The sequence below is a fragment of the Pyrus communis genome, chromosome 7 (assembly GCF_041283825.1).
Source record: "Pyrus communis isolate YQ-2024b chromosome 7, ASM4128382v1, whole genome shotgun sequence".
Classification (NCBI taxonomy): Eukaryota; Viridiplantae; Streptophyta; class Magnoliopsida; order Rosales; family Rosaceae; genus Pyrus; species Pyrus communis.
In genome coordinates this window covers 27,210,317-27,238,153 of record NC_142571.1, presented here as the reverse complement: position 1 = coordinate 27,238,153, position 27,837 = coordinate 27,210,317, and the positions used below count along the sequence as shown (strand labels likewise).

Below are 27,837 nucleotides of genomic sequence, written 5' to 3'. Positions count from 1 at the left end.
TCAAATTATCAAGTTAGGCATGTATGATATCTATGCACTAAGTTGAGGGGTGTTGATTTGAGCCTCAATTTCTAAATATTCTAAGAGTCATATTTTAGGTAGGATTACGATTTATAATTAATTGTGATCTTTGTAATTATATTCTTTGTAGAATAAGAAGTATGTACCAATATATTGTAAACCCTAAAAAATAAATAAAATAACAAAGTATTCAACGTGTTTATTTTCTTATGTGGTTTCCTTGTTTCTGCTGGTGCGCGGTCGAGCAGAGAAGAAATGAGGGCTCTTTTACTCTCTCTCTTCCACCGAGCAGCAAGAAACAGTAACCCTTCTTTCTCTTTCTTTTGCATGTGAGGGTCTACAAGAGCATCAAATTGGGACAAACAAAAGGTACCTGTAGTATTTTTGTTTATATTTTCTTTATTTGCCGCAGCCTGGCCAAAGGGCATCTTTTCCTTTTTGTTTCCTTTCTTTTTCCATTGTTTTTTTTTAGTCTTTTGGCTCCTTCAAAAGTCAAAAAGGAGAGAACTACCTTATTTTTCTTTTCCTTTTCCTTTATTGGTGCTGTTCTGACACACAAAAACAAGTCATGACTTTTTTTTTGGAAAGAAGCTCGTTACAAATCCATTCATTCTAATCTATCAAATTTAAAAATCTGAATAATTAAAATTTGATTCAATGATTACAAACAGAATTTTACTTTAAAAGTTATAATAACTTTAACCGTTGGATCAAATTTCAATGATTCGGATTTTCAAACTTGATGGATTAGGATGAAAAAAATCTGGAAATGATCCCTTTCTTTATGCTTTTTTGGTCTATTAACCTGGTGGTTTAACTAGAGCACTCTTCTAGTGGTCTGGCCTAGCACCCTTCTGGTGGTCTCGGCCTACACACTGTATGCCTATTGCGTTTGTCTAGCACTGCATGCCTAATATTTTGAAGATGGTATATCATGGAAGGATTCGAAACTATTATAATAATTTATTAGCTTGGTCGGCAAGTCAAATGGTCGGTTTATGCTTGCTGGTTTCCCCATCTAGTTATTTGAAGACGAAGACCCCATTTAACTTAATTTCCTTGGCCTTCCTTGTGTGGTAACTGGTTAGTTTGTGTTATGATGTTGACAAAAGGTAGAAGAAGACTTGTGGGCGCCATTTAGGTCTTCATCTCCGCGTCGCAAATAGTTTGGTTTGTTGACAGTGACAGACACCACACCGAGCTTCCCCTCAGCTTCGTAGAAAATACTAAACATTGTCCTGCCTTGCAACCAAGAATGTTAAGAGCTTAAAGGAAAATGGGTTGAAGCCAAACCATCTCAGTAAGCTGCAATTCTAATTAGCTTCTATGATTTTGCAGAAGCTGTTGTTATGCTTGAGCCACCAAAATCAAACTCACATAACAGAATTAACAAAATTAGGGCAAATATGGAGCGAATTATGAGTTTTATAGAGTAAAATGACAAATTTTGAGCTTCAGCGGGCAAAATAGGATCAAAATCGAGTTCAAGTGGAGCGAATTTTGAGTTTCTGCTAGTAAAGTGACGACTTCTGATAGTAAAGATAAAATCAAGTTTTAAGGAGCGTAGCTAAAAATAAGCCTAAGGTTATCCTTGATTTATGAAAATGACCTATACAAATACAAATGAAAGAATTTGGAATAATTAATGAACAAAATCAACGTTGTGAATCTTTCTCAGTTTTTACAGAAGCATTTCTACCAAATTTCTTTCCGTTTATTAGCTTGGCCGGCAAGTCAAATTGCCGGTGTGTGCTTGCTGGTTTCCTTGGCCTTTCCTGTGTGGTAACTGGTTCCGTGTGGGGCATGATTCAGATTAGGTTATGACGTTGAAAAAGGTAGAAGAAGACTTGGGGGCACCATTTAGGTCCATCTCCGCGTTGCGAAATAGTTTGGCTTGTTGGCAGTGACAGAAACCGCACCAAGCTTCTTCTAAGCTTCGTAGAAAATACTAAACACTGTCCTGCCTTGCAACCAAGAATGTTAAGAGCTTAAAAAAAAAGGGGTTGAAGCCAAACCATCCCAAGAAGCTGCAATTCTAATTAGCTTCTCTGATTTTCTGTCGAAAGTAACATGGCAGAAGCTGTTGTTATTTTCGTTCTGGAAAGGGTTGCTGATGTACTTGGTGAAATCCAACTTCCCAAGGATGTTCGCCCGGAAATCCTGCGGCTGAGAGATGAGCTGAAGCGGATGCAGTGCTTTTTAAAAGATGCAGATGCAAAGCAAGAAGACGATTTGCAGGTGCGGAATTGGGTTTCTGATGTCAGAAATCTTGCTTATGATGCTGAAGACCTCATTGACACATACATCCTCAAAGTTGAGTCCTACAAGTACAAGAAATGGAACTTTGTTAAGAGATATGCTTCCACTCTCAAGGCCCGTTACAAGATTGGGAAAGACCTTGTATTTCTCCGCACAAGAATCTCTGACGTTTCCATCAGCCACGAAGCATACGGCATAAGAAGTACTGGTGAAGGAACGAGTCATGCCAATGAAGGACTACTGAAGCTGCGGCGATCAACTCCTCGTGGCCAGGATAAGGATATTGTTGGTCTGGAGGAAGATATAGCAACTCTGGTGGCACGACTTGTCTCGGAGGATCAATGGCGTGCAATTTCAATAGTAGGCATGGGTGGTATTGGTAAGACCACTTGTGCTAAGGAAGTCTATAATCATGCTGACATTCAAACTTGTTTCGATCGCCGTGCTTGGGTCTATGTATCCCAACAGTTCAGAACAAGAGACATACTTGTGAGCATTATAAAACAAGTTTCAACAAGAACAAAAGACACGGCGAAGTTGGGAGAAGACGAGTTGGAGGAAGTGCTCTATAAACTTTTGGAAGGGAGACGCTATCTGATTGTTTTAGATGATATATGGAGCACCGGCGCTTTTGACAGTCTTGCAAAGGCCTTCCCAAACAATCACAGTGGAAGTAAATTATTTCTTACAACTCGCAACAACAATGTCGCTTTGCATGCCGATGCCCAGAGCCTTCCCCATGAACTGCGATTTCGTAGCAAAGAGGACAGTTGGAAGTTGTTATGCCGGAAAGCATTCACTGAAAGTATTGAGAGAATGTGTCCTCCACAATTGGAGGAAATCGGAAAGGAAATTGTGGCGAAATGTGCTGGTCTACCGCTAGCCATCGTTGTGTTGGGGGGCATGCTTTCAAGGAAAAGAAGGCTGAGTGAATGGCAAAGGGTTCTGAACTCCATCCGCGCACTGTTAGCCCGTGGTCCGAATGCTGTGTCGGCAATACTAGCTTTAAGCTATTATGACTTGCCTTATTACCTTAAATTTTGTTTTCTCTACTTGGGGTTATTTCCTGAGGACTATTTATTCTCTGCACGTAAACTTTTTCGGCTATGGATTGCAGAAGGCTTGATCCCATATTACGATGGAAGGATGGAGGACCTTGCAGAGGAATATCTGAATGAGCTGATTGATAGAAACATGGTTCAAGCAGCAAGGTTGAGTGCAAATGATAGGGTGAAACACTGCCGATTGCACGACTTAATGCGAGACCTCTGTATCTCAAAGGCTAAGTCAGTGGAATTTCTTTATATTCATTCGAATCTGAAGTACAGTATCTTCAGCCCATTTCCATGTTCTCACTCTCGAGCCCGTCATCATGCTATCTACTCCGGCTTTTCTTCATCCCCGGATGAGTCAACTCCAAGCCTCCGATCGCTCATCTTCTTTAAGGTTCGACAAATTGAAAGTGGAATTTCTCTTTCTGATGTCTGCAGACGTTTTAAACTCCTTAGAGTCCTGGAATTAGAAGATATGAAGTTGAGGACAATTCCAAGCGCAATCGGAGAAATGATCCATTTGAAGTACTTGGGGTTAAGGCATTGCTCTATAGGGTCGGTGCCAGAAGAAATAGGATGGTTGTCCAACTTGCAGACTCTTGATATTCTTGGAAATGCCAATATTTTGAGGTTTCCTGATGTGTTATGGAAGATGAAAAGCTTACGCCATCTTTACATGTACGTTCATCCATTAGTTGGCAAGTGGCGAATTGATACTCTCCAACACCTCCAGACTTTGGTGGGCATAAACGTTGATAGCTTGAGAGGAATAAACTCCGCGAATTTAATCAGTCTTCGGAAGTTGAGATTGACTGGAAGCTTCGCCACAAACCGTGCAGAAATTTTTGATTCTTTAGTCAATCTTCTGAACCTCCACTCCTTGTCCTTAAAGTCTATGGATTATCTGTTTCCATCCCTCTCTGCGCTTTCTTCTCTTCGCCATGTCATTAAGTTGCATCTGAGCGGAGGGATAAGTAAGCTACCTAACCCACATGAATTCCCTCCAAATCTCAACCAGTTGATCTTGCATCAATCCCGTCTTGAAAACAATCCTTTGGAGATACTTGAGAAGCTGCCTTATCTATTTGTTCTTAGACTAAAACATTCTTCTTACCATGGAAAAAAACTGAAATTTTCTGCCAACGGCTTTCCACAACTCGAGTATCTAGAGCTTGAATTCTTGGATTCTTTGGAAGAGTTGGAAGTTGAAGAAAGTGCAATGCCGAAGCTTAGGAGTTTACAGATCACTGACTGCCAGCAGTTACGGATGCTCCCTGAAGAAATTAAGTGCATAACTACTCTCCAAGAGTTGGTGTTCGAAGGGATGCCAAGAAGATTCATAGATAGGCTGCAAGGAGAAGACCATCACAAAGTCCAGCATGTTCCCTCTATCATAAAGTCATAATCGTGCAATTTGTCGACACCAGGTTCATCTTCTTCATCTTTTATCTTTCTGCAGAAGACTAATAACTTATGACCAGTGAACAAATTTTCTGACCTTTATTTTTTCTGCATAGCTTTCTCCCAGAAGAGCTTCGATCACGTGTTCCACTCGTTCTATGATTAGGGGCAGGGTGGGGGAGGGGTGACGCGGCGACTGTGAGTGTACAACAGAAGATAAACTAGTGCAGACTGCGTCTTTCTGCAACAAGAAGCTGCAGGAGTCAAACGATGGTCGCGTATAGCTTGCTTTAAGCTCAAGAAACATTCAAGATTGATTGTAATTCTAGCCATTCTTAATTTCATTTTCTGATTTTTATTCAATTTGAATATCCATATATGCCTTGTATAATTCACATATCAATATATCATAGTGTTTGTCACGAAATTAGATGCCAATGAATTTTCCAATAATTTTATATGCTTATCAAAGTAGGCTCTTTTTCTTAGAAAGATGTTGGAACTGTAACAAAAGATAGTGACAGTTTTCTAGAAAAGTTCACTGTATCTTGATGCCGTGTGAAACTAGTTTTGTGGGCTTTCCGTGTCCTTTCGTTGCTCTTTCATTAGTTCATATTTCGATGTCGACAAAGAAGAAAGCAAGTTGACAGTGATAGACTACACCAAGCTTCCTCTAAGTTTCCTGGAAATGCCAAGACTTAGTGGGAACTGGGTTGAAGCAAAATCATCCGAATAATTAGTTGTCGGTTTTGTTTTAGCCTTGTTATCATTTTTCTGTTGAACCTAACACAGCAGAAACTGTTGTTGGTTTTGTTTTAGAAAGGGTAGCTGATGTACTTGCTAAAATCGAACTTCCCAAGGATGTTCGCCCCCAAATGCAGGTGTTGAGATACAAGCTCAAGCTGATGCAGTGCTTCTTAAAAATGCCGACGCAAAGCATGAAGATGATCTGCAGGTGCACAATTGGGTTTCTGATATCAGAAACGCTGCTTATGACGCTGAAGACCTCATCGACACATACATTCTCAAGATCGAGGCCTATAAGAGATGGGAATTTGTTAAGAGATACGTGTTCACTCTCAAGGCGCTTACTCTCAAGGTGCGCTCCAAGATTGGGAAAGGTCTTGCAGCTATCCGCACAAGAATCTCCGATATTTCCATCAGCCGCGAAGCATATGGCATTAAAACCATTGGAGAGGGAGCAAATTGATGCAGCAGGAACTCGAAGAAAGAAGATGGAAATTAAGAAACACAAACTACCAAGCTCTGTTTAGTCTATGAATACCCGGAACAAAGGCAAATGTCTGTTGAATTCTCGGAATGCCCAGACTAAGAGTAAGAAGAGAGAACTCTTTGTTTTGAATTTTGATTCATCACATCAACTGAGAGACAAGATACGAAACCAACCGTTACCACAAGAATTCCCACCAAATCTCAATCAGTCGATCTTGTATCATTCTTGTCTTAACAACAATCCTATGGAAAGAAACTGAAATTCTCTGCCAACGGTTTGCTCCAAGTTGAGCTTTTGGAGCTGGAATTATTGGAAAATTTGGAAGAGTTAGAAGTTGAAGAAAGTGCAATGCCAAAGTTTAAAAGTTTGCAAATCACCAACCATAAGTGGTTACGGAAGCTCCCTAAAGGTATGAAGTATGTAACTGCTCTCCAAGTGTTGGAGCTCAAAGGGATGTCAGGAAGATTCGTAGATCATCCGCGAGGACAATACCATCACAAAATCCATCATGTTCCCTCTATCATAAAGTCGTGATCGTCCTGCAATCTGCTGGCACCAGGTTCATCTTCATCTTTCTGCCATGGACTAATCAGTACTGTAGTTTCTAACGTTTTCATTCTTCACCAGCTTCAATCAAATTCTGAATGTGTTCTGCACCCTTTTGTGCTGAAACAGTTTGAATCATGTGTTCCGCTCGCGTGTTAAGGCGAGGAGGGAAGATGAGGAAACATTCGACAAGAACAAACTTTGTGCTTGTACGTTCAAACTTGTTAAGGTCAATGTTCTGCTGTAGCAAAGCAATGTTACTTGATCATTTGATGCTTAGCTTAGTTTCCACTGTTCTTGTTATGTCCAATATTTTCACCAAAAACGCTCACATCCAAACGAACTCTATGTTGAGAGAGCTTATCCTTTTGGACTCACTTCCAAAGTTCCAAGTTGCCAACTCAACTAGGCACTAGCCAGTCCTTACCCGGAAAAGTCTCTTGTTTCCTTTCCTTAATCTTACCACAATGACAAGATTGGGGCTAATTGCTTCTTAATTTCAAGTAGTTTTAAATCATTTTCCCTCCTAATTCTCAATCACATAAATTGTAGGAGCCCAAAGCGGCACATCAGCTGTTTCCGCAAAAAACCTAATATTTTGGACTATAATGCAAAATCCCTAATAATCATGTATACCTAGATACAATTATTTCTATACCCGCCAATTTCCTACAATTATAAAGTAGCCCTATAAGGTATATCCTATATGTATTTAGCTCCTGCTGCAAGATTGATCCAACGGTCCAAAATCAACACTCCAAAGAAGTGCCAGGAGTTCCCATGGCCAAAGCCATCAACCACTTCTCTTCCTTCCACGTGGAAGCAGGAGAGGCACACCAATCGTCACCGTTTCTTGCATCTCCGTCGTCCTCCTCCTTCACCATCTGTGTATTATTTCCCCACAATTAAATGAAACAAAATGTGATTGATTAAATTTAATTACATAATTAAGACTGAGGAGATGATTAATTGAGAAGGGGGTGAGAGGCGTACAAGTGGCAGATGGTGGTGGTGCCTTCTGTGGTAGGTGGCGACAGTCCTGGTAGCCTCGCAGCTGGTTTGGGGGTTAGGGTTTGGTGCTGCAGCTGCAGGGAGCTCGTTGAGGTTTAAGAGTAGGGTTTTACTGATGGTGATGGTAGTGGAACTCTGAGTTTGCTGTGGGGCCAGGACGGGTGGAGGAGCGAAAATCGGAGGGGCAGAGGGTATTGTGGTCACATTGCACAATGTGGTGGTGGTCGCTGGACCACGCTCAGCTACCGGCTTCACAGGTGGAGTGGTGGGGCTGATGAGGTGGCGGGAGGCGGAGGAGGTGGATGAGGGTGGGGTGGGGACCACAAGGGGGTCATGTGGTGGGGCCAGAACCTGGGAAGAAGGACTAGGAATCTTGGTGGGGCTGCCCATGTCTGGCCAGAGAAAGTTGCCTTGTGGCTTGCATATCCTGAACCCACTCCTCAGCCTCTCTATTTTTGTCGCCTTGTCCTCCGCCGCCGCAGCCGCCATGTCTCCGCCGCTTAGTTTATCTTCTTCTTTCTTCTCACCGGCTGATGCTGTTTCAGATGGCGGTGGTGCTCCTGAAATTGTGACTGCACCTTCCTTCCTTAATTCAAACATCCTGATTTTCTCCTGCATTAACATTTAAACCTCCATAAATCAATGGATTACAACGCCATATGCAATTAAGACAGACATATTTAAGGTGATTAGGGGGCAATTAATTACCTTAATTCCGGACAAAGATTGAGTAAACTCCACCATTTGTTCTTCTTTTTTGGTCACAAACTCCATCGTTTCTTCATCCATTTTAGCTATCTTCTTTTCTAGGTCTGCACAAGCCTCCTGCAAAATTAATAAACCCCATCAAACACTAATTAGGCAACTTAATCAAGATTAAGCAACCATAATAAAAAAAAAAATTAATCATGAACAAATTACAACCTTAATCTGGATTAACGAACCATCCCGATCCAAGTCAACACCGGTCAAACAAGAATTTGAAGCGGTCGCCATAGCCAAACCGGCATTCCCTTGCTGCTTGGACTCCTCCATCTCCCTGAAAAAATCCAGAGAGAGTATCACTAACAGTTACCAATAAATTAATCACAGATTAATACCATGATTAAGATACTAAAAACGCGATTAATTACCTTCTAATCTTGTCAATTTCTTCACGGAGCTCCTTAATCTCTCTTGCACAAGTGGGGTCCTGGGTGGGGCTATCGCCGGGCTTCCACCCCGGCGGCGGGGTCCAGTAGGGATCTTGAACCCCAGCTTCCTTTCGGATGTGGACCATATCAGCACTCTCCAGCCAATACTCCATGGCCCCATCAGCGTTGTGCCGCCGCCTAAACCTCTCGGTCCCCCCTGGCGCCACCTTGCCCGCCATGTGTTTGAGTAAATGATCCAGCAAACCCGTGTCCCCAATCAGCCTCCGAGCCTCCGCTCTCAGCGCCGGCCTCCGTATTGGGTTCCCAATCGCCGCCCCTTTCTCCTTCATCACCTTCAACATGTTCTCCTCCGCCAGCTTGTACCTGCAAAAATCCCAAAAGAACCCACGTTTATCAAAACCAAAAATCTTACAAAAACAAATCGACCCAGTTAAATATTATTAACCTATTAATAAAAACCCAATTAATGATATGATTATCTTAATCTCACCTTCCTGCGGACCATCTTGCTACAGTGTGTTTAACTTTAGCCAATTTTCTGCTGCTGCCATCAGGAACTGCTACAATCTGGTTATTCTGCTTCGTACATTTTGCTCTGGATTTTGATCGCTTCGGGGTCGGAGCTTTGATCTTTCTCTTGTTATCAGGGCGCTTCCGCTTCCGATTCCGGAGGTTCATCTTCCATGGCAGAACAGGAGGAAGATGAACTTCTTCCTCTGTCTCCTCGCCTTCTTCTTCGTCACCGTCCTCCAGCTCCATTACCTCCTTTTCCTTCTCTGAATCTTCAGAGCCAGAGCTCGGCGACGACTCGTGCCTGCGAAGGTAGCGAATCTGCCGCCGCTTGCCCCACTTCACCATTCCGGCGAATGTGAGCTCGGACCAACACGGGCCCTTCCCAGAAACCACGCTACTATCCATGGCTCCGCCGCCGCCGCCGATTGCTGGGCTCGACGACGAGCTTCTCGGGTGATTCGTCAACGGAGGTCGAACGGCCCAGAAGCTCCAAATTTTGCTCTGATCAACCATCTCCTGAGGTGGGATTCTCCGGTAAAGTACCTCTGACGCCATATCCGGCGACATCACGTACTTCTCGTCGAACGCCGGAATCTGCTTGGCATCTGGTTTTGGGAACCCATTTTCGTTGATGTGAGTGCGTAGAGAGTGAAGGCTCGGAAACCGCACTGCCACTTTAAACGCACCCTTTGCACTCACCTGTATACAAATCAAACAACCCCAAATCAAAACCCCAGAAAATCTGAAAAAGATGAACGAGATTCAACAACAATGGCGAAAATTATCGGTGGGTTTTACGTGTATGAAAATATGAAATAGTACCATGACGATCCGTACGCCCTTGAGCTGCTCCGGTACGGTTCTTTCATGGAGCTTCGATTGGTCGATTTTGTAGAAACATCCGACTTTAATGTGCTCGATAGCATCTGCAAAATAACCAGATCAGAAATAACCACATCAGAGAAAAAAAATGAAACGAAACGGAAATTTTCAGAAAAATAAGAAGGAAGACGAAGAGATGAAAAAGGTGTTTGATAAAAGTACGTACCGAGCGAAGAAACTGGGGAGGAAGAAGGAGAAGCAGAAGCAGGGGAGGGCAGAGCACGTCGGGCCAAAAAAGTGCTTTTGCTTTCTGGCTTTTTTTGAACTTGCTTCTTCCCCAAGTACTTCCTCATCTTCTCTTAGAAAAACGAGAAAAAACTCACTCTTTTCACGCTCCCATACAAATCACCACTCGGTTCAAAACCCCAGCTTCCACCAAAAACACACACACTATTCACCGCAGTGGATATATATATATTGCTGTTGTATTGACCGTTTTACCCAAACAATCGTCTAGAATTTACCGTTGGATAAATTTGATTCTTCATTTGTTTTGTTTGTAATCTCATAATTACAGAGATGCTGCGGACGAGTCGACGTCGTTTGGCTCTGCTGAGTTTTGCGTTCTGCTGCATGAACGCGATAACTTCGCGCACGGCGGATTCGTCACGCGCGTTTGTCTTGGCGCGTGGGAGACCAGAGTAGCTGTGAGTTTGGAATGAGAAGGGTTTTGATTGGGTGGGTTACTGAGCTTTTAATGCGGGGCGTTGGATGTGTTTTAGTTTGTTGAAGTTGGGATTCTTAGGCCGTTGGATGTGGTCTGGGTGACGTTGGGTTTGGCGCGTTGGGGGTTTGATGGGATGGAAATTGTTAGCGGGACAGTAACGGAATGGGGGGAGAGAGAGAGAGAGAGAGAGAGAGAGAGAGAGAGAGAGAGAGAGAGAGAGGATTGTTCTTCAGTTGGTCTTCTCCCAGGGCTCAACTCTGGATAGGCGGTGGAAACTATCAAGCTAAGTATGGTAGGGGCAGAGGAATTTTCGGTGAAATGCGTAGAAATTGGAAATAACATCATAACATTTTATGTTGTAATGTCACATAGTAGACAATTATAAAATAGGGCCCTGCCACACTAAAATTTGTCACATGTCGAAAGTTCGTCCCTTTATATTAATAGAGGCTAAAGTTTAACGTCCCTTCAAGCCAAGAACAAAAAAAAAAAAAAAAATACTGACTAGCTTAAAATGCACCAAAATGATACAACTTAGTTTTTATGTTGGAAAAAGTGAATAAACGATAATAACACCGTTTTTTCAGAACATTAGCACATGCACGAAGAGAGCTTCTGTGGGACAAAATTGCTATCCGTATATTTCCTTTCTACTTTCAAATATCAATCGGCCTGATTTGTCTAATTTCATTTCTTATATATGTTGTAGCATATAATAAGAAGTACAATGTTTTTCTTCTTGTTCTTGAAATATAGTTTGAGAAAATGGTAGCAATGGTTCTTTAATTTTTAATCTAATTGAAGCATTGGCTTCTCAATAAAAATCCGTGACCGTTACTCCTTAACTCATCAAAACGTATAGTTATGGTCATTTTCGTTAATTCCGTCAGAACTTTCGTTAAACAGGAACATGGTGGAATGACCATTGCTATAATTAGATTGAAGTTAAGAAACCATTTCTCCAATTGGGTTAAAGTTGAGAGACCATTACTCTAATTGAGTTAAGGGTAAAGAATCATTGCTAAGAAAAAAATTATTTTGTTTTTCATATTTGCTCTTTGATTTAGCCTCACGTGTGTGGCACCTGACTCATTTTAACGATAGTTTTGACGGACTTGACGAACTTGACGAAAGGACTATAGATACACGTTTTGATAAGTTAGGAATCAATAATCATGAATTTTTAGTTGATGAGTCATTGCTTTAATTTACTCAAAGTTGAAAGACGTTGCTACAATAAAGGTGAAAGTGACTTTTTAGGCAAAAAAAAAATGTCTTTAACGTTAAAAGTAAACGATATCAATAGCGTTTCATTAAGACTTTATTTTCTGTATAGTTTAGAGAGTGATTCACATTCTACACAAATGATTGGGCCCAAAATATCTCATACTAGATGCTTCCAATTAGATTCCAGAAGCATGGTTTAACTTTACCCATTTCTTAATCACAAGTCCACCGGCCTATTTCCAGTTGCCGTCGGCTCCAAACTCTACACATTTTCCACAGATTTCCAGCAACAATTTCAGCAATTGTTCAGCTTTTAGGACCCAGAAATCATCAGTAGTAAGAGCAGTCGACACTGAAGTGGCAGCAGCGGCAGTAAAGATGGTCAAAGCCATTCGAGTCCATGAACTTGGCGGTCCTGAGGTCTCTCTCTCTCTCTCTCTCTCTCTCTCTCTCTATATATGTATATATATGTATATATATGAATCGGAATTCTGGGTTGTGCTTTAATTTGTATGATAAAACAGAATTAGTCCAATTTAATTATGAAGCCCGAGTTGTTTATATTGTATTATATATTCGACTCATTGAATTTGAGAGTTGCTTTTATTTTGTGTTATGATTTATTTGGAAGTGATCATGCTGGTTGATTAGAGCCATATCAAGTGTTTTTCTTATATAATCGATCACATAAGCCGGCAATTGGACCCGAAAAACGATGTGGGGTTGGTTTGGTAGTGCATTTAAAATGACTGAAAGCAATTTTAGAGAAAATATTTTTGGATTCCAAAATCACTTGAAGTGCTTCCTTGATACTGATTAGTCGATATCCATTTTGTTAAATTCTTGGTTTTTTTTTTTTTTGTTGGGCAGTATTAATTTATGCTTAACTTCTGTTAGGCAGAATCCGATATACATTTCGTTCAATTTTTGCTCTGGTTCTTAGTTTATGCCAACACTAATATAGTCATTTTACTTATGATTGTCATGTAATGATGTTAGGTGTTGAAATGGGAAGATGTGGAAGTAGAGGAGCCAAAGGAGGGTGAGATTCGTGTGAAGAACAAGGCTATCGGGCTTAATTTCATCGATGTATACTTCCGCAAAGGCATTTACAAGGCTCCTACGCTTCCCTACACCCCAGGTTTTGCTTCATTTCTCGCCAGTTTTTGGCCTCTGTTCTCTTCCAAAATTTGATTTTCTTAACCGTTCCCCACAGATAGTTTTATTGTGTGTTTACGTCTATAACTCTATTGGGTGCTGGAAATGGAGTTGCCCTATTTATTTACAAATCAAAACTGACTTCAGGTGTCGAGGCTTGTGGAGTTGTGACGGCTGTGGGACCTGGACTAACAGGCAGGCAAGTTGGAGATATAGTAGCATATGCTGGTCAGCCAATGGGCTCATATGCAGAAGAGCAGATCCTTCCTGCTAACAGAGCTGTGCCTGTTCCTGCTTCCATTGATCCTACAGTCGCAGCATCCCTCTTGCTTAAGGGTATGACAACTCAGTATCTAGTACGCCGTTGTTTCAAGGTAGTTTTATACATATGTACCCGCATCTGCTCTTTTTAATCTTTCTTGAAATTAAATGCGGCGTTGCAGAATGTTTTTATAGAGCTATCTGTTTCGTACACTTTTCATTGTTCTTGTCAAGGCGAATATTTGTTACTATTAGTACTGGTCAGTGCCAGCATATGTAAATGTAGTTGTGATACAGGTTGAACCTGGACACACAGTCCTTGTTCATGCAGCGGCTGGTGGAGTCGGATCCTTTCTATGCCAGTGGGCTAATGCCCTTGGTGCCACTGTCATTGGAACTGTCTCAACTAAAGAGAAGGCAGCTCAAGCCAAGGAGGATGGATGCCACCATGTCATAATCTATAAGGAAGAGGACTTTGTCGCTCGTGTGAAAGAAATAACATCCGACAATGGGGTTGAAGTTGTTTACGATTCTGTTGGGAAGGATACGTTTGAGGTTAGTTATACATTTCCTATCTCCGTAACCATATGATGATCGATTTAAATGTTGTAAAAGCTCAACTCCTCAACTCCAAAATCGACATCATCTTATAGATAATTAGTGTTTTGGACTACGAATTCTTATCTGGAGGCATTGTTTTCAGGGATCACTGGCGGTCTTAAAACTTCGGGGATACATGGTGAGCTTTGGGCAGTCATCAGGCGTGCCTGATCCAGTTTCATTACCAGCTCTTCAAGCGAAATCACTCTTCTTGACAAGGCCTGGCCTCTTTCATTACACCGTTACGCAAGACGAATTGTTAGAGACTGCAGGAGATGTGTTTGCTAATGTTGCATCAGGTGTACTGCGGGTTCGAGTGAATCACACCTACCCGTTATCTGAAGCAGCACGGGCACACGCAGACCTCGAGAACAGGAGAACATCTGGATCTGTTGTTCTTATCCCCTAGCTCTGAAGCGAATGTATACCTGTTGTGGTATGTGTATGTGTGAAAAAACTGCGAATAAGGAACGTAACGTCGTCTTCGGTTCCGAAACTTTGTATGCCTGTTGTGCTAAAGAGACTTGGATGTATTGAACCTTGACAATAAAAAGGGGTGATTTATATGAACAAAACTTGGTACTGTACGAATTGAGAACTTCATTTTTATTCCTTGCTGCATATGGTATGGCAATTTTGAGCTAAAACTTCCGAACATCATTTGTAAACTCTTTTAGGTCCGGTTAAAGAACTGAAGTCGTTTTTAAATCTTGACATATCGCGTAACAATATGCTTTACATTAACATTAATTCTTAGAATCCGATATTCTAAATCACTCTAATATATGGAGACGGAAATTTGAACTTGGATATCAAATCCAATAACATCAAACCAGGCCTCTATTCACCAACCTAGTCCCTTTTCCCTTTCATGCCATCCAAATAGAGATTTTAATTTTGATTTAAAACAATTTTCATTTTCTTTTCCAATTTTTCTTTTTTGTCTTACTCAAGATTGATACAATTTTGGTAATGTTTGTAAAATCTATTTCTTTTTTCTCTTTTAACACGTGATCCGATTAAATAGACAATTTGACCACACTTTTTTTTTTTTTTTTTTTTTTTTTTTTTTGCGAAAAATCATCATTGACACTCCAAAATAGTTATCTTGCACTCGTTTTCGTCGAAAAAGTGCCAGATGACCAAAGTTTGCACACAACACCCACTGACTGCTGCATGGCGCTTTTCACCAACACCGTCCGATGCGTAGGCCTCCTTTAAATCAACACAGATCACCATCTCCCTCTTCAAATTAATCGCGACTAAAATTAATGTAGACATGCAACACTATCAAATTATGTAATTTATTTGACATTTTCACTTGTCGAAAATTAATTTATTTTTCACCAAATTTGCAATTGTAAAATTTGGGGTTATCTCGTGTAAATCGAACATGCAGCATCACGTAACTAGGTTTTATTTTTTATTATTTTTTTAAATTTTTTATTTTATTTATATATATATATATATTTTTTTTTTCCCTTCGTCGTCTTCATGGAAATTAAGAAGATGATACAATAGATCCTCTCTCATACCCTTCAATTTCGATTCGGGAAATGATATTCTTTTCTCCTTCTGCACGTTCATTGTTTATTTATTTATTTTTTTTGGTTTCTTAATTCTCTTTAATTTATTCAATATAAATACTAAAAATAAACATAAATGTGTATACGAAGAAAAAAATACGATGAGAAAATTAGTTCCCTTGGTTATGCTTGTAACGTTATGATTAATAAATTTCGATTCGGGAAATAATATTCTTTTCTCCTTTTGCACGCTGATTGTCTTTTTTTATTTCTTAATTCTTTTTAATTTATTCAATATAAATACTAAAAATAAACATAAGTGCGTATACGGAGAAAAAATGCAGTGAGAAAATTAGTTCCCTTGGTTATGCTTGTAACGTTATGATTAATAAGTAGCCGATTGGAGATTTCTTTGTGGACCAACAAGACCGGCAAAATTGACCACATTTTTCTAATTTTATTATAGAGAGATAGAATTAATTGTTATCAGCACTCGGAAATAGTCGTTATACACTCTCAATCCTTTATTTGTTCTATTAGGAAGGAGTGTCGACAACTATTTTGGAGTGCGATAACAACCCATGTTTTAGTACAACCAGATTGGTTAATGAAAATTGACCAAAGATCTATATGTGGCACCGGGTTTCCACCCAACTGGAATTACATCTTTGGCCAACAAAGTCTCACCTGAATATAGAGATGTCAACCTTATCGACAGTGGAGGATGTAATTCTGCCCCGGCATCAAGCTTCCACACTGCACCCCAGGATTGCTGCATGGCTCGCCATTTGCCTCCACCATCCGATGACGAAGTTTCCTTCAACTCAACGCCGGCAAGATCACCATCTCCGTCTTCGTATTCAATCACAGCCGCGAAGTAGTTTAGGTTTGATCCTTGATCCACGTGGAATGCGATTGTTTGTCCTGAATAATCACATGCCACACTGGCCATGGGAAAAACGTACAATACATGCATATCAGATTCTATGTAAATTCCAAATTATATTTTAATTTTCATCAAATTTGCAAGTGTAAAATTATGGTTTATACCGTGCGAATTGAATCTGCAAAACTCCGGCATCGCGTAGTTTTTCTTGTTGGCCGGGAAGTGCCATAGCGCCGAATGCGGTACCGCTAAGGTCGAAATGTGCCGGTTCGGAGGCGCGAGGCCCTCCGGGGCAAAAGTCGGTAATGACCACCCTCACCGGTTTGCCAGAACAAGCTGGATGGTTGGTACATTTTACCTGAAAAAAAAGTTATCTTCATATTAGTTTTGAATCAATAAGGAAATGTTGTTATGGACAATTTTGTTAACATTGACTTGTCTTCTCCAACTTTGATATGATACGATTCCTCTTAATTGGTAGCTTGTGCTGTTTTCTTTTCGGGCTATGTTGGCTTTTTGGCTTCCACTTCTCATATAGGTTTGTGCCACTTTTTGTTTTCCTCAACCTTATGGTGTTGCTTTGTTTTACATGTTTCGACCTTTAGGTTTGGTTTGAGAGTGTTTAAGTTTCATGTCCTTGCTTTTTTTTTTTTTTTTGGTATCTTTATTGTTTCGTTTCTAGAGAGGTAATGTTTATGTCCCCTTCTTTTTCATGTATTATGAAGAATTAGATTTATATCTTCTGACTATGTGTAACTTTCTTTTCATTATCAATAAAAAAGTTCACGTACGGTCGATTTTTTTAAATAAAAAAAACAAGAATATTAATTTTGAAGAATATATATGCCTATATATATATACGTCCAAACACTGAAGTTTTATTATGTCATAAAATGTCAGTCCTTCACATGAAAGGAATATAAGTTCTACGTGTCTTAGAAAAGAAAAAAATCAAACATAATATGAATTAAGGTGGGATCCGGCTTCTCTGCTCTCTCATCCACTCCCATCTTTTTCTATTTTGTACAGTCACGGTTAAACCACATCAACATTTTATATTGATTTTTTTATAGAGATAATAAAACAAAAAGCAATAGTAATATAAAATGTTGACGTGGCTTAATCATGACCGCACAAATAGAAGGGGATGAGAGTGTATGAGAACTGGAAGGGTAGAGAAGCCAGGTCCATTAAGGAGAGTTGTGAGTCAGTTAGTCATAAACTAAAGTAATTAAAAAATTGCTTTGTAACAAGATGACAATAATTAATTAGTTTAGAGTATACAGTATACCTGATAGCAAGCTCCACATTCTTTGCCTGATTTGTACAGAGAAGGGCCTATACTAGTAGTCATGGAAGAGAAGGGAGCTTGTGACACTAAATTTCCATACCCACAAGCCCCTCCTGCATAAGTTAGCATATCTGTTAAACATCGATTATAATTAAGTAAACAATACCATTATCTGTATACCAAAAATTACAAAACATGTACGCATTGGTCATGCATTATACCGTCACTCCCGGCGCCATCGGGACTGCCATACCAAGTAGCTCCGGCAGGGGACCAATCGGTGGCAGCGGCTGACAAGTTTAAGTGCTTTCGATTAACGGCGAAGCAGATATTAAAGCAGCAAAAAAGAGCGATTAAGTTCAAAAGGGTTGTTAAACCAGGCAATGGCAGATGGAGGGTGGCCATGGCTAAGTGCTTAGCTTGTTTAGAGTGTGCTTTGTAGCGTTACTAGAGTGACGTGGAGTTAAAGAGATATTGCCACCGTTTCTAGCTTTAGTCGAACGACGTGGGAAGCATGCATGTGTGTGAATATAACTAGGCTGACACACGGCATTCTCGCTGTGAAAACCATGGGCTCCGAGGCTGGTTTTCTAAATCTGTGCGCCCTCGAGTTCCTATAAATTAAGGCTTCTTAGAATTGGCTGAGTTGAAATGAGAGATAACCTCTCAGAGGCCAATGAAGATGAGTGGCAGGGAGAGCGATCTTGCAAACTATGTTCATCTTCTTCATAAAATTAAGAAGATGACATAATAAAAGCTCTCGCGGATCACTCATTTTTGTTGTTTCTGAGAATCTCTCCCTTTTCCCTTTCATGCCATCCAAATAGAGATTTTGATTTTGATTTTAAACAATTTTCATTTTCATTTTCTTTTCCAATTTTTCTTTTTTGATTCCTTACTCAAGATTGATACAATTTTGGTAATGTTTGTAAAATCTATTTCTTTTTCTCTTTTAACACGTGATCCGATTAAATAGACAATTTGACCACACTTTTTTAATTTTTTTACAAAAAAATTGTCATTAGCACTGAAAAATAGTTATCTTGCACTCGTTTTTGTCAGAAAAGTGCCAAATGACCAAAGTTTGCACACAACACCCATTGACTGCTGCATGGCGCTATTCACCAACACCGTTCGATGTGGAGGCCTCCTTTAAATCAACGCAGACCACCGTCTCCCTCTTCAAATTAATCGCGACTAAAATTAATGTAGACATGCAACACTATCAAATTATGTAATTTATTTGACTTTTTCACTTGTCGAAATTTTTTTTTTTTTTCACCAAATTTGCAATTGTAAAATTTGGGGTTATCTTGCCTAACTAGTTTTTTTTTTTTTTTTTCCTTCGTCGTCTTCATGGAAATTAAGAAGATGACACAATATATCCTCTCTCATGTCTTTCAATTTCGATTCGGGAAACAATATTCTTTTCTCCTTCTGCGCGCTCTTTTTTTTATTTTTTATAATAATTTTCTTTAATTTATTCAATATAAATCCTAAAAATAAACATAAGTGTGTATACGGAGAAAAAAAATACGGTGAGAAAATTAGTTCCCTTGGTTATGCTTGTAACATTATGATTAATAAATTTTGATTCGGGAAATAATATTCTTTTTTCTTTCTGTGCGCTCATTGTTTTTTTGGTTTCTTGATTCTCTTTAATTTATTCAATATAAATACTAAAAATAAACATAAGTGCGTATACGGAGAAAAAATGCAGTGAGAAAATTAGTTCCCTTGGTTATGCTTGTACCGTTAGGATTAATAAGTAGCCGATTGGAGATTTCTTTGTGGACCGACAAGACCCGCAAAATTGACCGCATTTTTTCTAATTTTATTATAGATATATTGAATTGTTATCAGCACTCGGAAATAGTCGTTATACACTTCTCAATCCTTTATTTGTTCTATTAGGAAGGAGTGTTGGGATTTTGGAGTGCGATAACAACCCATGTTTTAGTACAACCAGATTGGTTAATGAAAATTGACCAAAGATCTGTAAGTGGCACCGGGTTGATGAAATTGAGGTTCCACCATAAAACCAATTGGCAATATGGGGAGTAGCCCAAGACCATATAAGCACATAGCAAACCTTGTCCCTCACCAATGTGGGACAACTCTCAACACGCCCCCGCACGTGTGGCGGATTTTCAAGCCTACACGTGGACAACAACTGGGTGACGTGGAGCGCGTGTGGCCGTTTGGCTTCACACGAGGACAACCCGCTCTGATACCATGATGAAATTGAGGTTCCACCATAAAACCAATTGGCTATATGGGGCCTCGGTGCTGGATCGGGAGACCGTCTTTTGTTTCTTGGAACTCCAGGAGATGAGGTTCGAACCCAAATATATACCATAACCTCCCGTAGAATGACGCGTATCAGGATCTCCTGCGTAGTCTGCATCTGAGAATGCACTGAGCTGCATACTGCCAGGTTTGTACAACAAACCTTGTGCGTACGTAGATTTAACGTACCGTAAAATGCGTTTCACAGCCGTCCAGTGGGTTGTAGTAGGAGCATGCATGAACTGACACACTTGATTAACGGCATATGAAAGATCAGGACGTGTGATCGTAAGGTACTGTAAGGCCCCCACGACACTTCTGTAAGTGTAAGGATCAGGATATGGATCACCCTCATGTAGACTGAGTTTCTGACCTGCACAGACGGGCGTTGAGATAGGCTTGGCATCAAGAAAATTGGTCCGCTTCAAAAGATCCAATGCATACTTTGCTTGACTAAAATGCATCAGATTATGCGAATAGGAGACTTCCACACCCAGAAAATAGTGGAGAGGCCCCAAGTCTTTCATTGAAAATAATGTGCGTAGCTGCTGGATTAAACGATGCATTTGCCGTGGATGATTGCCTGTAAGTAATATATCATCGACATAAATCAACAGAAGTAAATAAACACCTTGTTGCTTGAAGACAAACAACGAATAATCACACTTAGATTCCTGAAAACCCAACTGAAGCAGGAAGTCCGAGAAACGTTGAAACCAAGCTCTCGGTGCTTGTTTCAAACCGTACAAGCTCCGTTGTAACTTGCATACATGATGTGGGTATTGGGAATCAACAAACCCAACAGGCTGCCTCATATACACCTCCTCCGCTAGATACCCGTGTAAAAAGGCATTCTGAACGTCAAGTTGACGAACTGGCCATCGATTTGAGACTGCAAGACTAAGTACTAATCGAATGGTACTGTGCTTGACCACTGGACTGAACGTTTCGCCATAATCCACGCCGTGCTGCTGATGAAACCCATTGGCAACTAGCCGTGCCTTATATCGATCGATGGAGCCGTTTGCATGTCGTTTAATCTTATAAACCCACTTGTTTGGGAGCAAATTCATATGAGGTTTGTAGGGAACAAGATTCCACGTCCCAGAACGCTGTAAGGCATTAAATTCTGTGACCATAGCATTTCGCCATTCCTGTTGTTTCACGGCTTGACTAAAGGACGTAGGTTCAACAGGTGTATCAGTGGTGACGACATGCAAAGCATATTTGGGATTAGGTTTCTGGATGCCAGCTTTGGAGCGTGTTTGCATGTGATGTACGGGATTAGGTGCACAACCAAGGTCCGATTGCTGTTCAGGTTCACTGATAATTTCTTGCTCATTTGGCATTTCTAAAGGTACAATATCAGGGTTGAGAACAGGAGGAGTGTTAGGGATTGCAGGCACACTAGGGTTTGCTATGGAATCCACAGAAGAAGTTATATTTGTTGGGGGAGGGTCATGGGAAATAAGTTGGGCAGTGCTAGGAGAGGCGATGACTGGGGAGTGTGATGGAGATAAGGAAGGGAAAACAAATAAGAGATCAGATGAAGGAGAAATACCTGTGGCATGGACGCTTTCCTTTCGAAGTGTGATATCCTTGAATGGAAAAGAGTCCTCATCAAAGAGGACATGGCGAGACAAGTAAACTCGTCCTGTAGATACATCCAAACATTTGTACCCCTGATGGTCTAGCGAATAACCTAAGAAAACACAGGATTTGGACTTAGCCTCAAGTTTGTGTTGTGTGTAGGGTCTCAGCCACGGGAAACACCTACACCCAAAGACTTTAAAAAAATCATATTTTGGTGTTCTTGTAAACAATTTTTCATAAGGTGACTTATTCGACAGAACACGAGTAGGCAACCTATTGATGATATAGGTGGCTGTTTGACACGCATCAGGCCAAAAGTTTGAGGGAACACCAGCATGAGACAACATGACTATGGCAGTTTCGACAATATGACGATGTTTCCTTTCTGCAAGACCATTTTGTTCTGGGTGTTTGGGACAAGAAAACCTTTGTGAGATGCCATGTTTATCTAAAAAATCTCGAAAAACATTACTCTTATACTCTCCTCCTTCATCACATTGGAGAAGCTTGATAGAACGCTGAAACATGTTTTCAACCTTGGTTTTGAATTTAAGAAATATTTGGAACACCTCAGACTTATTTTTCATAGGAAAAATCCAAGAATATTTGGAAAAATCATCAACAAACAATAAGTAATAACGATATCCTTCATTTGAAATAACGGGTGAACACCAAACATCCGAATGTAAAAGATCTAAAGGGAATTGCGAAACAGATTCTGAAACTTGAAACGGCAATTTGGTACTCTTACCTAATGGACACGAATGACAGAAACGTACAGCAGAGGTGCCACTAATTGGCACTTGATTATTGGAAATTAAAATTTTGATTATTTTAGACGCAGAATGGCCCAAACGATCATGCCATTTCTGTGCAGACACTCGGACTCCTAAACACGCTAGAACGGGATGATTGGATGATCCACCGCCATTAGGAAATGGGTATAACCCATTCTCACACTTCCCTCGGAAAAGCGTCCTCCGGGTCTTGAGGTCCTTAACAAGAAAGAAATGTGGAAAGATTAGTATATAACAGCTATTGTCAAGTGTAAAACGATGGGCAGAAATTATACTGGTGGAGGCCGTAGGACAATGTAATATGTTGTTAAGTTTAAATGAGCAAGAGTCAGTCATGATTTGATTTGAACCAGAATGTGCAATAGAAAGACCAGTATCATTACCTACTCCACCAATGTTTTCATTACCATTATACTCCTTGGGATTGACAAGGTTCTGTAGCTCAGGAGTAATATGGGCGTTTGCCCCAGTATCAAGTAACCAGGAGCCATTTTGCTGACGATTCAGTGTGGTTGGAGATGAAGCCATAGCTGTTAGACGGTTGGTTGGAATACGACCTTCGTAGGCTGCATTCATGCGATGATAGCAATCAAGGGCGGGATGCCCTTCTCTTCCACAGATTTGACAGGTTATACGACCACCATAGGAAACAGACCTTGCAGCGGATTGTTGTCTGTGGGCATTGTTGTTGCGAGAAACAAACCCTCTCTGATTTACAGAGGAACCACGGTTGGACGGTCCAGCGCCTCGTCCAGTACCTCGAAGACGTCCACCACGTCCTCTTGCAGCCACATACACATTAACGGGAGCAGTGTCTGTCACCTGAACAGTTTGCTCCGCCATCCTTCTCTCAGTGGTGAGAAGGAGAGACTCCAGAGTGGGATACGTGATAGGAGAATCACGTGCTTGTGCGGCATTCACGGTCATTTCAAAAGCAGGTCCAAGATTATTGAGAATAATCTGAACAAGCTCATCCTCTTCAACTGGTTTGCCAGCTAGGGCTAGGTTGTCAGAAATAGAATTCATCTTGTCAAGAAAATCAGCAATTGAAAGGTCACCTTTTTTGGTTTGCAACAGTTCGTTGCGCAGAAACAGAATTCGATTCTGAGAGGATGATGCATAGCGCTGCTCCAAAGCTTCCCAAGTTGCTCGAGACGTGCGCTTGCTTGCCACAGTTGACAACACAGAAGCTGTGAGCGAGCCATTGATCCAACTGAGGATCATTTGATCATGTTGCGTCCAGGTAGTGTACGACGGATTGACTGCAGTATTTCCAGGAAGATTCATAGGAGGACAAACACAGGAGCCATCTACGTACCCCATTAGATCACGACTCCTCAAGATAGGAAGAATCTGGGCTAACCACAATGGGTAGTTAGTTCGATCGAGTTTGATGTTGACGATGGTGGTCATGGTGGAGGAAAACGGGATGGTTGGATTGATGGTAGTGGTGGTGGTGTTGTTGCTGCTAGTGTCAGACGACATAATGAAAGGTAGTGGGCGGAAAAAAAAAAAAAATTGGATCGATGTCGTTGGACTTAGAGAGCTCTGTGTACCATGTAGAAGTCTCGATTGCGCGGCCTCGATGCTCAGAAGGCCAACATTTCCGCCGGCAAGGCAGTCGCTCGCATCCTCCGGACCTCCCTCGGACCCAAGGGCATGGACAAGATGCTCCAGAGCCCCGATGGTGAAATCACTGTCACAAATGATGGTGCAACGATTCTGGAGCAGATGGATGTCGACAATCAGATCGCGAAGCTGATGGTTGAACTATCCCAGAGTCAGGACTATGAAATTGGTGATGGGACAACTGGAGTCGTTGTGTTGGCTGGTGCACTTCTAGAGCATGCTGAGCGACTGTTGGAGCGCGGTATCCACCCCATACGTGTTGCAGAGGGATACGAATTGGCATCCAGAATAGCGGTCGACCATTTGCAGCATATAAGCACATAGCAAACCTTGTCCCTCACCAATGTGGGACAACTCTCAACACGCCCCCGCACGTGTGGCGGATTTTCAAGCCTACACGTGGACAACAACTGGGTGACGTGGAGCGCGTGTGGCCGTTTGGCTTCACACGAGGACAACCTGCTCTGATACCATGATGAAATTGAGGTTCCACCATAAAACCAATTGGCAATATGGGGAGTAGCCCAAGACCATATAAGCACATAGCAAACCTTGTCCCTCACCAATGTGGGACAACTCTCAACACGGGTTTCCACCCAACTGGAATTACATCCTTGGCCAACAAAGTCTCATCTGAATACAGAGATGTCAACCTTATCGACAGTGGAGGATGTAATTCTGCCCCGGCATCAAGCTTCCACACTGCACCCCATGATTGCTGCATGGCTCGCCATTCGCCTCCACCGTTCGATGACGAAGTTTCCTTCACCTCAACGCCGGCAAGATCACCATCTCCGTCTTCGAATTCAATCACAGCCGCGAAGTAGTTTGGGTTTGATCCTTGATCCACGTGGAATGCGATTGTTTGTCCTGAATATTCACATGCCACACTGGCCATGGGAAAAACGTAGAATACATGCATATCAGAATCCATGCAAATTCCATATTATATTATAATTTTCATCAAATTTGCAAGTGTAAAATTATGGTTTATACCGTGCGAATTGAATCTGCAAAACTCCGGCATCGCGTAGTTTTTCTTGTTGGCCGGGAAGTGCCATAGCGCCGAATGCGGTACCGCTAAGATCGAAATGTGCCGCTTCGGAGGCGCAAGGCCCTCCGGGGCAAAAGTCGGTAATGACCACCCTCACCGGTTTGCCAGAACAAGCTGGATGGTTGGTACATTTTACCTGAAAAAAAAAGTTATCTTCATATTAGTTTTGAATCAGGAAGGAAATGTTTGCTGTGGACAATTTTGTTAACATTGACTTGTCTTTTCCAACTTCTGATATGACAAGATTCCTCTTAATTTGTAGCTTGTGCTGTTTTCTTTTCGGGCTATGCTGGCATTTTGGCTTCCACTTCATATAGGTTTGTCTCACTTTTTTTTTCCCTCAACCTTATGATGTTGCTCAATTTATTTTACACGTTTCGACCTTTAGGTTTGGTTTTAGAGGAGTTAGATTTTATGTCCTTTTTTTTTTTTTTTTTTATTGTTTCGTTTCTACAAGGGTAATATTTATGTCTTCTTCTTTTTCATCTATTATGAAGGGTTAGATTTATATCTCCTGACTAGGTGTAACTTTCTTTTCATTATCAATAAAAAAAAATTCTCGTACTGTTGATTTTTTGCCCTTCCAGTTTCCATACACTCATATATTTCTATTTTGTGCGGTCACGGTTAAGTCACATCAATATTTTATATTGATTTTTTTTTATAGAGATAATAAGACAAAAAACAATAATAATATAAAATGTTGACGTGATTTAACCATTACCACACAAATAAGAGGGAATGAGAATGTATGAGAGTTGAGAGGGCAAAGAAGTTGTGAGTCAGTTAGTCATAAACTAAAGTAGTTAAAAAATTGCTTTGTAACAAGATAACAATAATTAATTAGTTTAGAGTATACAATATACCTGATAGCAAGCTCCACATTCTTTGCCTGATTTGTACAGAGAAGGGCCTATACTAGTAATCATGGAAGAGAATGGAGCTTGTGACACTAAATTTCCATACCCACAAGTAGGGCTGGAAAAAATTCCCGAAAATCCCAAACCAAACCGAAAAAATCCCAAACCCAAACCGAAAAATCCCAAACCGAAACTATCCCAAATTTTGGTAATCCCATACCGAAAAATACCGAAATATTCGGTATGGAATTGGTTCCCAGATTTCTTTTCTTCGGTATTCCCGAAGTCCCGAAGTCCCGAAATCTTTTCTTGTTTTTGGTTCCTACTTTCCAAACAATGAAAAAATAAAACAAAAAGCAGAGCCTTTCGGTTCCACTGGCAAAGGAACAAAAATAAAATAATATGAACAAGGCATGTGATGGTGATGCCTTCTTCACCTTTTTCTTTTTTTATTTCTTGATAGTATCATTGTCTGCCATCTTCCCACTCCCACTGACAGCCATTCTCTACCTCTTCTCTCCCTCCACCGACTCCCTCAAATGAACAGAAGGAAGAAAGCCCAAGGCACTCTGTAGCTTCTCTTTTTTCTTTTTCTTTTTTCTTGTTTCAGATCTAGAAAGCTTCACGAATTCAGGATTTGGAAACAACCATACATTGATGTCATGGCATCAGAATTCTACGAAGCAGTGCCATTGCTGCAAAGCAGAGTAGCCCTCCGATGGCGATTTCGTTCGGCAAAACATGGAAAAGCTCACACATCGACGAGGATGGGTACCTAATTATGTTCGGTGCACGTCACAAAGCTCTCCGACTCCCGAAGGCAGCAAAGACAAACCCAGGAATGAGAGGGATGGAGATAGGGGTGGGTAGGTCGACAAATCTGGGACGAGGTGTGGCCGTGTGGGCTGGTAGGGGAGTGGGAGGTCCATGAATCTTTGATTTTAAATTGGGGTTTTAAATTTTGATGCATGTTCGGTTCGGTTTCGGAAAATCCCGAAATACCGAAAATATTTCGGGAATCCCGAACTTCGGGAATACTGAAATTTTGGTTTGGGATCGGTCCTTAGATTTTCATCCCGAAAATAAACGGTTTGGGACTGGATGTGCCGTTTTCGGTTCGGTATCCCATACCGAACCGGCCCTACCCACAAGCCCCTCCTGCATAAGTTAGCATATCTGTTAAACATCGATTATAATTAAGTAAACAATACCATTATCTGTATACCAAAAATTACAAAACATGTACGCATTGGTCATGCATTATACCGTCACTTCCGGCGCCATCGGGACTGCCATACCAAGTAGCTCCGGCAGGGGACCAATCGGTGGCAGCGGCTGACAAGTTTAAGTGCTTTCGATTAACGGCAAAGCAGATATTAAAGCAGCAAAAAAGAGTGATTAAGTTCAAAAGGGTTGTTAAACCAGGCAATGGCAGATGGAGGGTGGCCATGGCTAAGTGCTTAGCTTGTTTAGAGTGTGCTTTGTAGTGTTACAACTTTGGATTTTATAGAGAAAACTCTTGTTCCCTGTTGCCATCAATCCACGTTCATATTTTTTTATTTTATAATTGGTGTTGTAGACTTGTCGTGAAGTAACATGGTTTTTTTTTCATACATGGTCTACTAAATTTGTTTGCTACCCAAACGTTTAGCGGGAGCGGGGGCTACCCTATCCCAGGGCCGAAGGATACCACAAGTCTCTTTGAGGACATACAAAAGGGATCTTAACTTTTTTTTAAATTTTTATAGATCGCTCACCAATAGGAGGTCTTAGCCCTTTTTTTCCCCTAAATTTGACACATACTAAAGGACAATATTTTGAAATTTTGATCTTTTATTGACAGCAAAAGCATAACTATGGAAATTAACCATAGACTAAACTACATGTTTTTCAACATTGTCTCTTGACAATGTTAACCAGAGTTGA

At 40.9% G+C, this 27,837-nt stretch overlaps 5 protein-coding genes and 1 long non-coding RNA gene across 7 annotated transcripts; 3 read left to right on the top strand and 3 right to left on the bottom strand.

The window, feature by feature from the left end:
• The first annotated feature begins 1,889 nt into the window (after positions 1 to 1,889).
• On the top strand, positions 1,890 to 5,160 carry LOC137734655 (putative disease resistance RPP13-like protein 3). Of its 2 annotated transcripts, none has more exons than XM_068473912.2 (2): positions 1,890 to 4,759; positions 4,850 to 5,160. In XM_068473912.2, the coding sequence occupies exon 1, from the start codon at positions 2,092 to 2,094 to the stop codon at positions 4,735 to 4,737; it is 2,646 nt and encodes an 881-aa protein (XP_068330013.2). In that variant the 5' UTR covers positions 1,890 to 2,091; the 3' UTR covers positions 4,738 to 4,759; positions 4,850 to 5,160. The 2 variants fall into 2 exon arrangements, with proteins under 2 accessions (XP_068330013.2, XP_088552921.1); XM_088696795.1 differs by having other exon boundaries at positions 1,912 to 4,759; positions 4,861 to 5,160.
• Positions 5,161 to 6,396: 1,236 nt separating this feature from the next.
• On the top strand, positions 6,397 to 6,781 carry LOC148695990 (uncharacterized). Its single transcript, XR_015964181.1, has 2 exons — positions 6,397 to 6,526; positions 6,643 to 6,781. It is a non-coding gene; the product is annotated as an uncharacterized LOC148695990 (long non-coding RNA).
• A 249-nt stretch (positions 6,782 to 7,030) lies between these two features.
• On the bottom strand, positions 7,031 to 10,453 carry LOC137735500 (protein DYAD). The gene is made up of 8 exons (XM_068474931.2): positions 10,240 to 10,453; positions 10,014 to 10,117; positions 9,169 to 9,890; positions 8,658 to 9,041; positions 8,449 to 8,563; positions 8,233 to 8,349; positions 7,507 to 8,136; positions 7,031 to 7,397 (listed from the first exon to the last, which is right to left on the bottom strand). The coding sequence occupies exons 1-8, from the start codon at positions 10,364 to 10,366 to the stop codon at positions 7,263 to 7,265; spliced, it is 2,334 nt and encodes a 777-aa protein (XP_068331032.2). The 5' UTR covers positions 10,367 to 10,453; the 3' UTR covers positions 7,031 to 7,262.
• A 1,621-nt stretch (positions 10,454 to 12,074) lies between these two features.
• LOC137734148 (GroES-like zinc-binding alcohol dehydrogenase family protein) lies at positions 12,075 to 14,573 on the top strand. The gene is made up of 5 exons (XM_068473443.2): positions 12,075 to 12,387; positions 12,967 to 13,108; positions 13,273 to 13,499; positions 13,684 to 13,941; positions 14,090 to 14,573. Exons 1-5 carry the CDS (start codon positions 12,346 to 12,348, stop codon positions 14,393 to 14,395), a joined length of 975 nt encoding a protein of 324 aa, XP_068329544.2. The 5' UTR covers positions 12,075 to 12,345; the 3' UTR covers positions 14,396 to 14,573.
• Positions 14,574 to 16,069: 1,496 nt separating this feature from the next.
• LOC137733477 (expansin-B15-like) lies at positions 16,070 to 18,111 on the bottom strand. The gene is made up of 4 exons (XM_068472627.2): positions 17,911 to 18,111; positions 17,690 to 17,802; positions 16,563 to 16,756; positions 16,070 to 16,456 (listed from the first exon to the last, which is right to left on the bottom strand). The coding sequence occupies exons 1-4, from the start codon at positions 18,092 to 18,094 to the stop codon at positions 16,117 to 16,119; spliced, it is 831 nt and encodes a 276-aa protein (XP_068328728.2). The 5' UTR covers positions 18,095 to 18,111; the 3' UTR covers positions 16,070 to 16,116.
• Positions 18,112 to 19,472: 1,361 nt separating this feature from the next.
• On the bottom strand, positions 19,473 to 27,403 carry LOC137733213 (expansin-B15). Its single transcript, XM_088696794.1, has 5 exons — positions 27,171 to 27,403; positions 25,918 to 26,029; positions 24,994 to 25,187; positions 24,589 to 24,887; positions 19,473 to 19,704 (listed from the first exon to the last, which is right to left on the bottom strand). Exons 1-5 carry the CDS (start codon positions 27,359 to 27,361, stop codon positions 19,664 to 19,666), a joined length of 837 nt encoding a protein of 278 aa, XP_088552920.1. The 5' UTR covers positions 27,362 to 27,403; the 3' UTR covers positions 19,473 to 19,663.
• Positions 27,404 to 27,837: the final 434 nt, after the last annotated feature.

Coding starts and splice junctions, on each gene's coding strand:
- LOC137734655 (XM_068473912.2), top strand. CDS start 2,092: ATGGCAGAAGCTGTTGTTATTTTCGTTCTGGAAAGGGTTGCTGATGTA.
- LOC137735500 (XM_068474931.2), bottom strand. CDS start 10,366: ATGAGGAAGTACTTGGGGAAGAAGCAAGTTCAAAAAAAGCCAGAAAGC. Junction 8,137..8,232: donor AATCTTTGTCCGGAATTAAG/GTAATTAATTGC, acceptor ATGTTAATGCAG/GAGAAAATCAGGATGTTTGA. Junction 7,398..7,506: donor ACCACCACCATCTGCCACTT/GTACGCCTCTCA, acceptor AATAATACACAG/ATGGTGAAGGAGGAGGACGA.
- LOC137734148 (XM_068473443.2), top strand. CDS start 12,346: ATGGTCAAAGCCATTCGAGTCCATGAACTTGGCGGTCCTGAG. Junction 12,388..12,966: donor ATGAACTTGGCGGTCCTGAG/GTCTCTCTCTCT, acceptor TAATGATGTTAG/GTGTTGAAATGGGAAGATGT. Junction 13,109..13,272: donor TACGCTTCCCTACACCCCAG/GTTTTGCTTCAT, acceptor AACTGACTTCAG/GTGTCGAGGCTTGTGGAGTT.
- LOC137733477 (XM_068472627.2), bottom strand. CDS start 18,094: ATGGCCACCCTCCATCTGCCATTGCCTGGTTTAACAACCCTTTTGAAC. Junction 17,803..17,910: donor CGATGGCGCCGGGAGTGACG/GTATAATGCATG, acceptor TAACTTATGCAG/GAGGGGCTTGTGGGTATGGA. Junction 16,457..16,562: donor TTGCAGATTCAATTCGCACG/GTATAAACCATA, acceptor TCCCATGGCCAG/TGTGGCATGTGATTATTCAG.
- LOC137733213 (XM_088696794.1), bottom strand. CDS start 27,361: ATGGCCACCCTCCATCTGCCATTGCCTGGTTTAACAACCCTTTTGAAC. Junction 26,030..27,170: donor GCCGGAAGTGACGGTATAAT/GCATGACCAATG, acceptor AATTTTTTCCAG/CCCTACTTGTGGGTATGGAA. Junction 25,188..25,917: donor AATGTGGAGCTTGCTATCAG/GTATATTGTATA, acceptor TTTTTTTTTCAG/GTAAAATGTACCAACCATCC.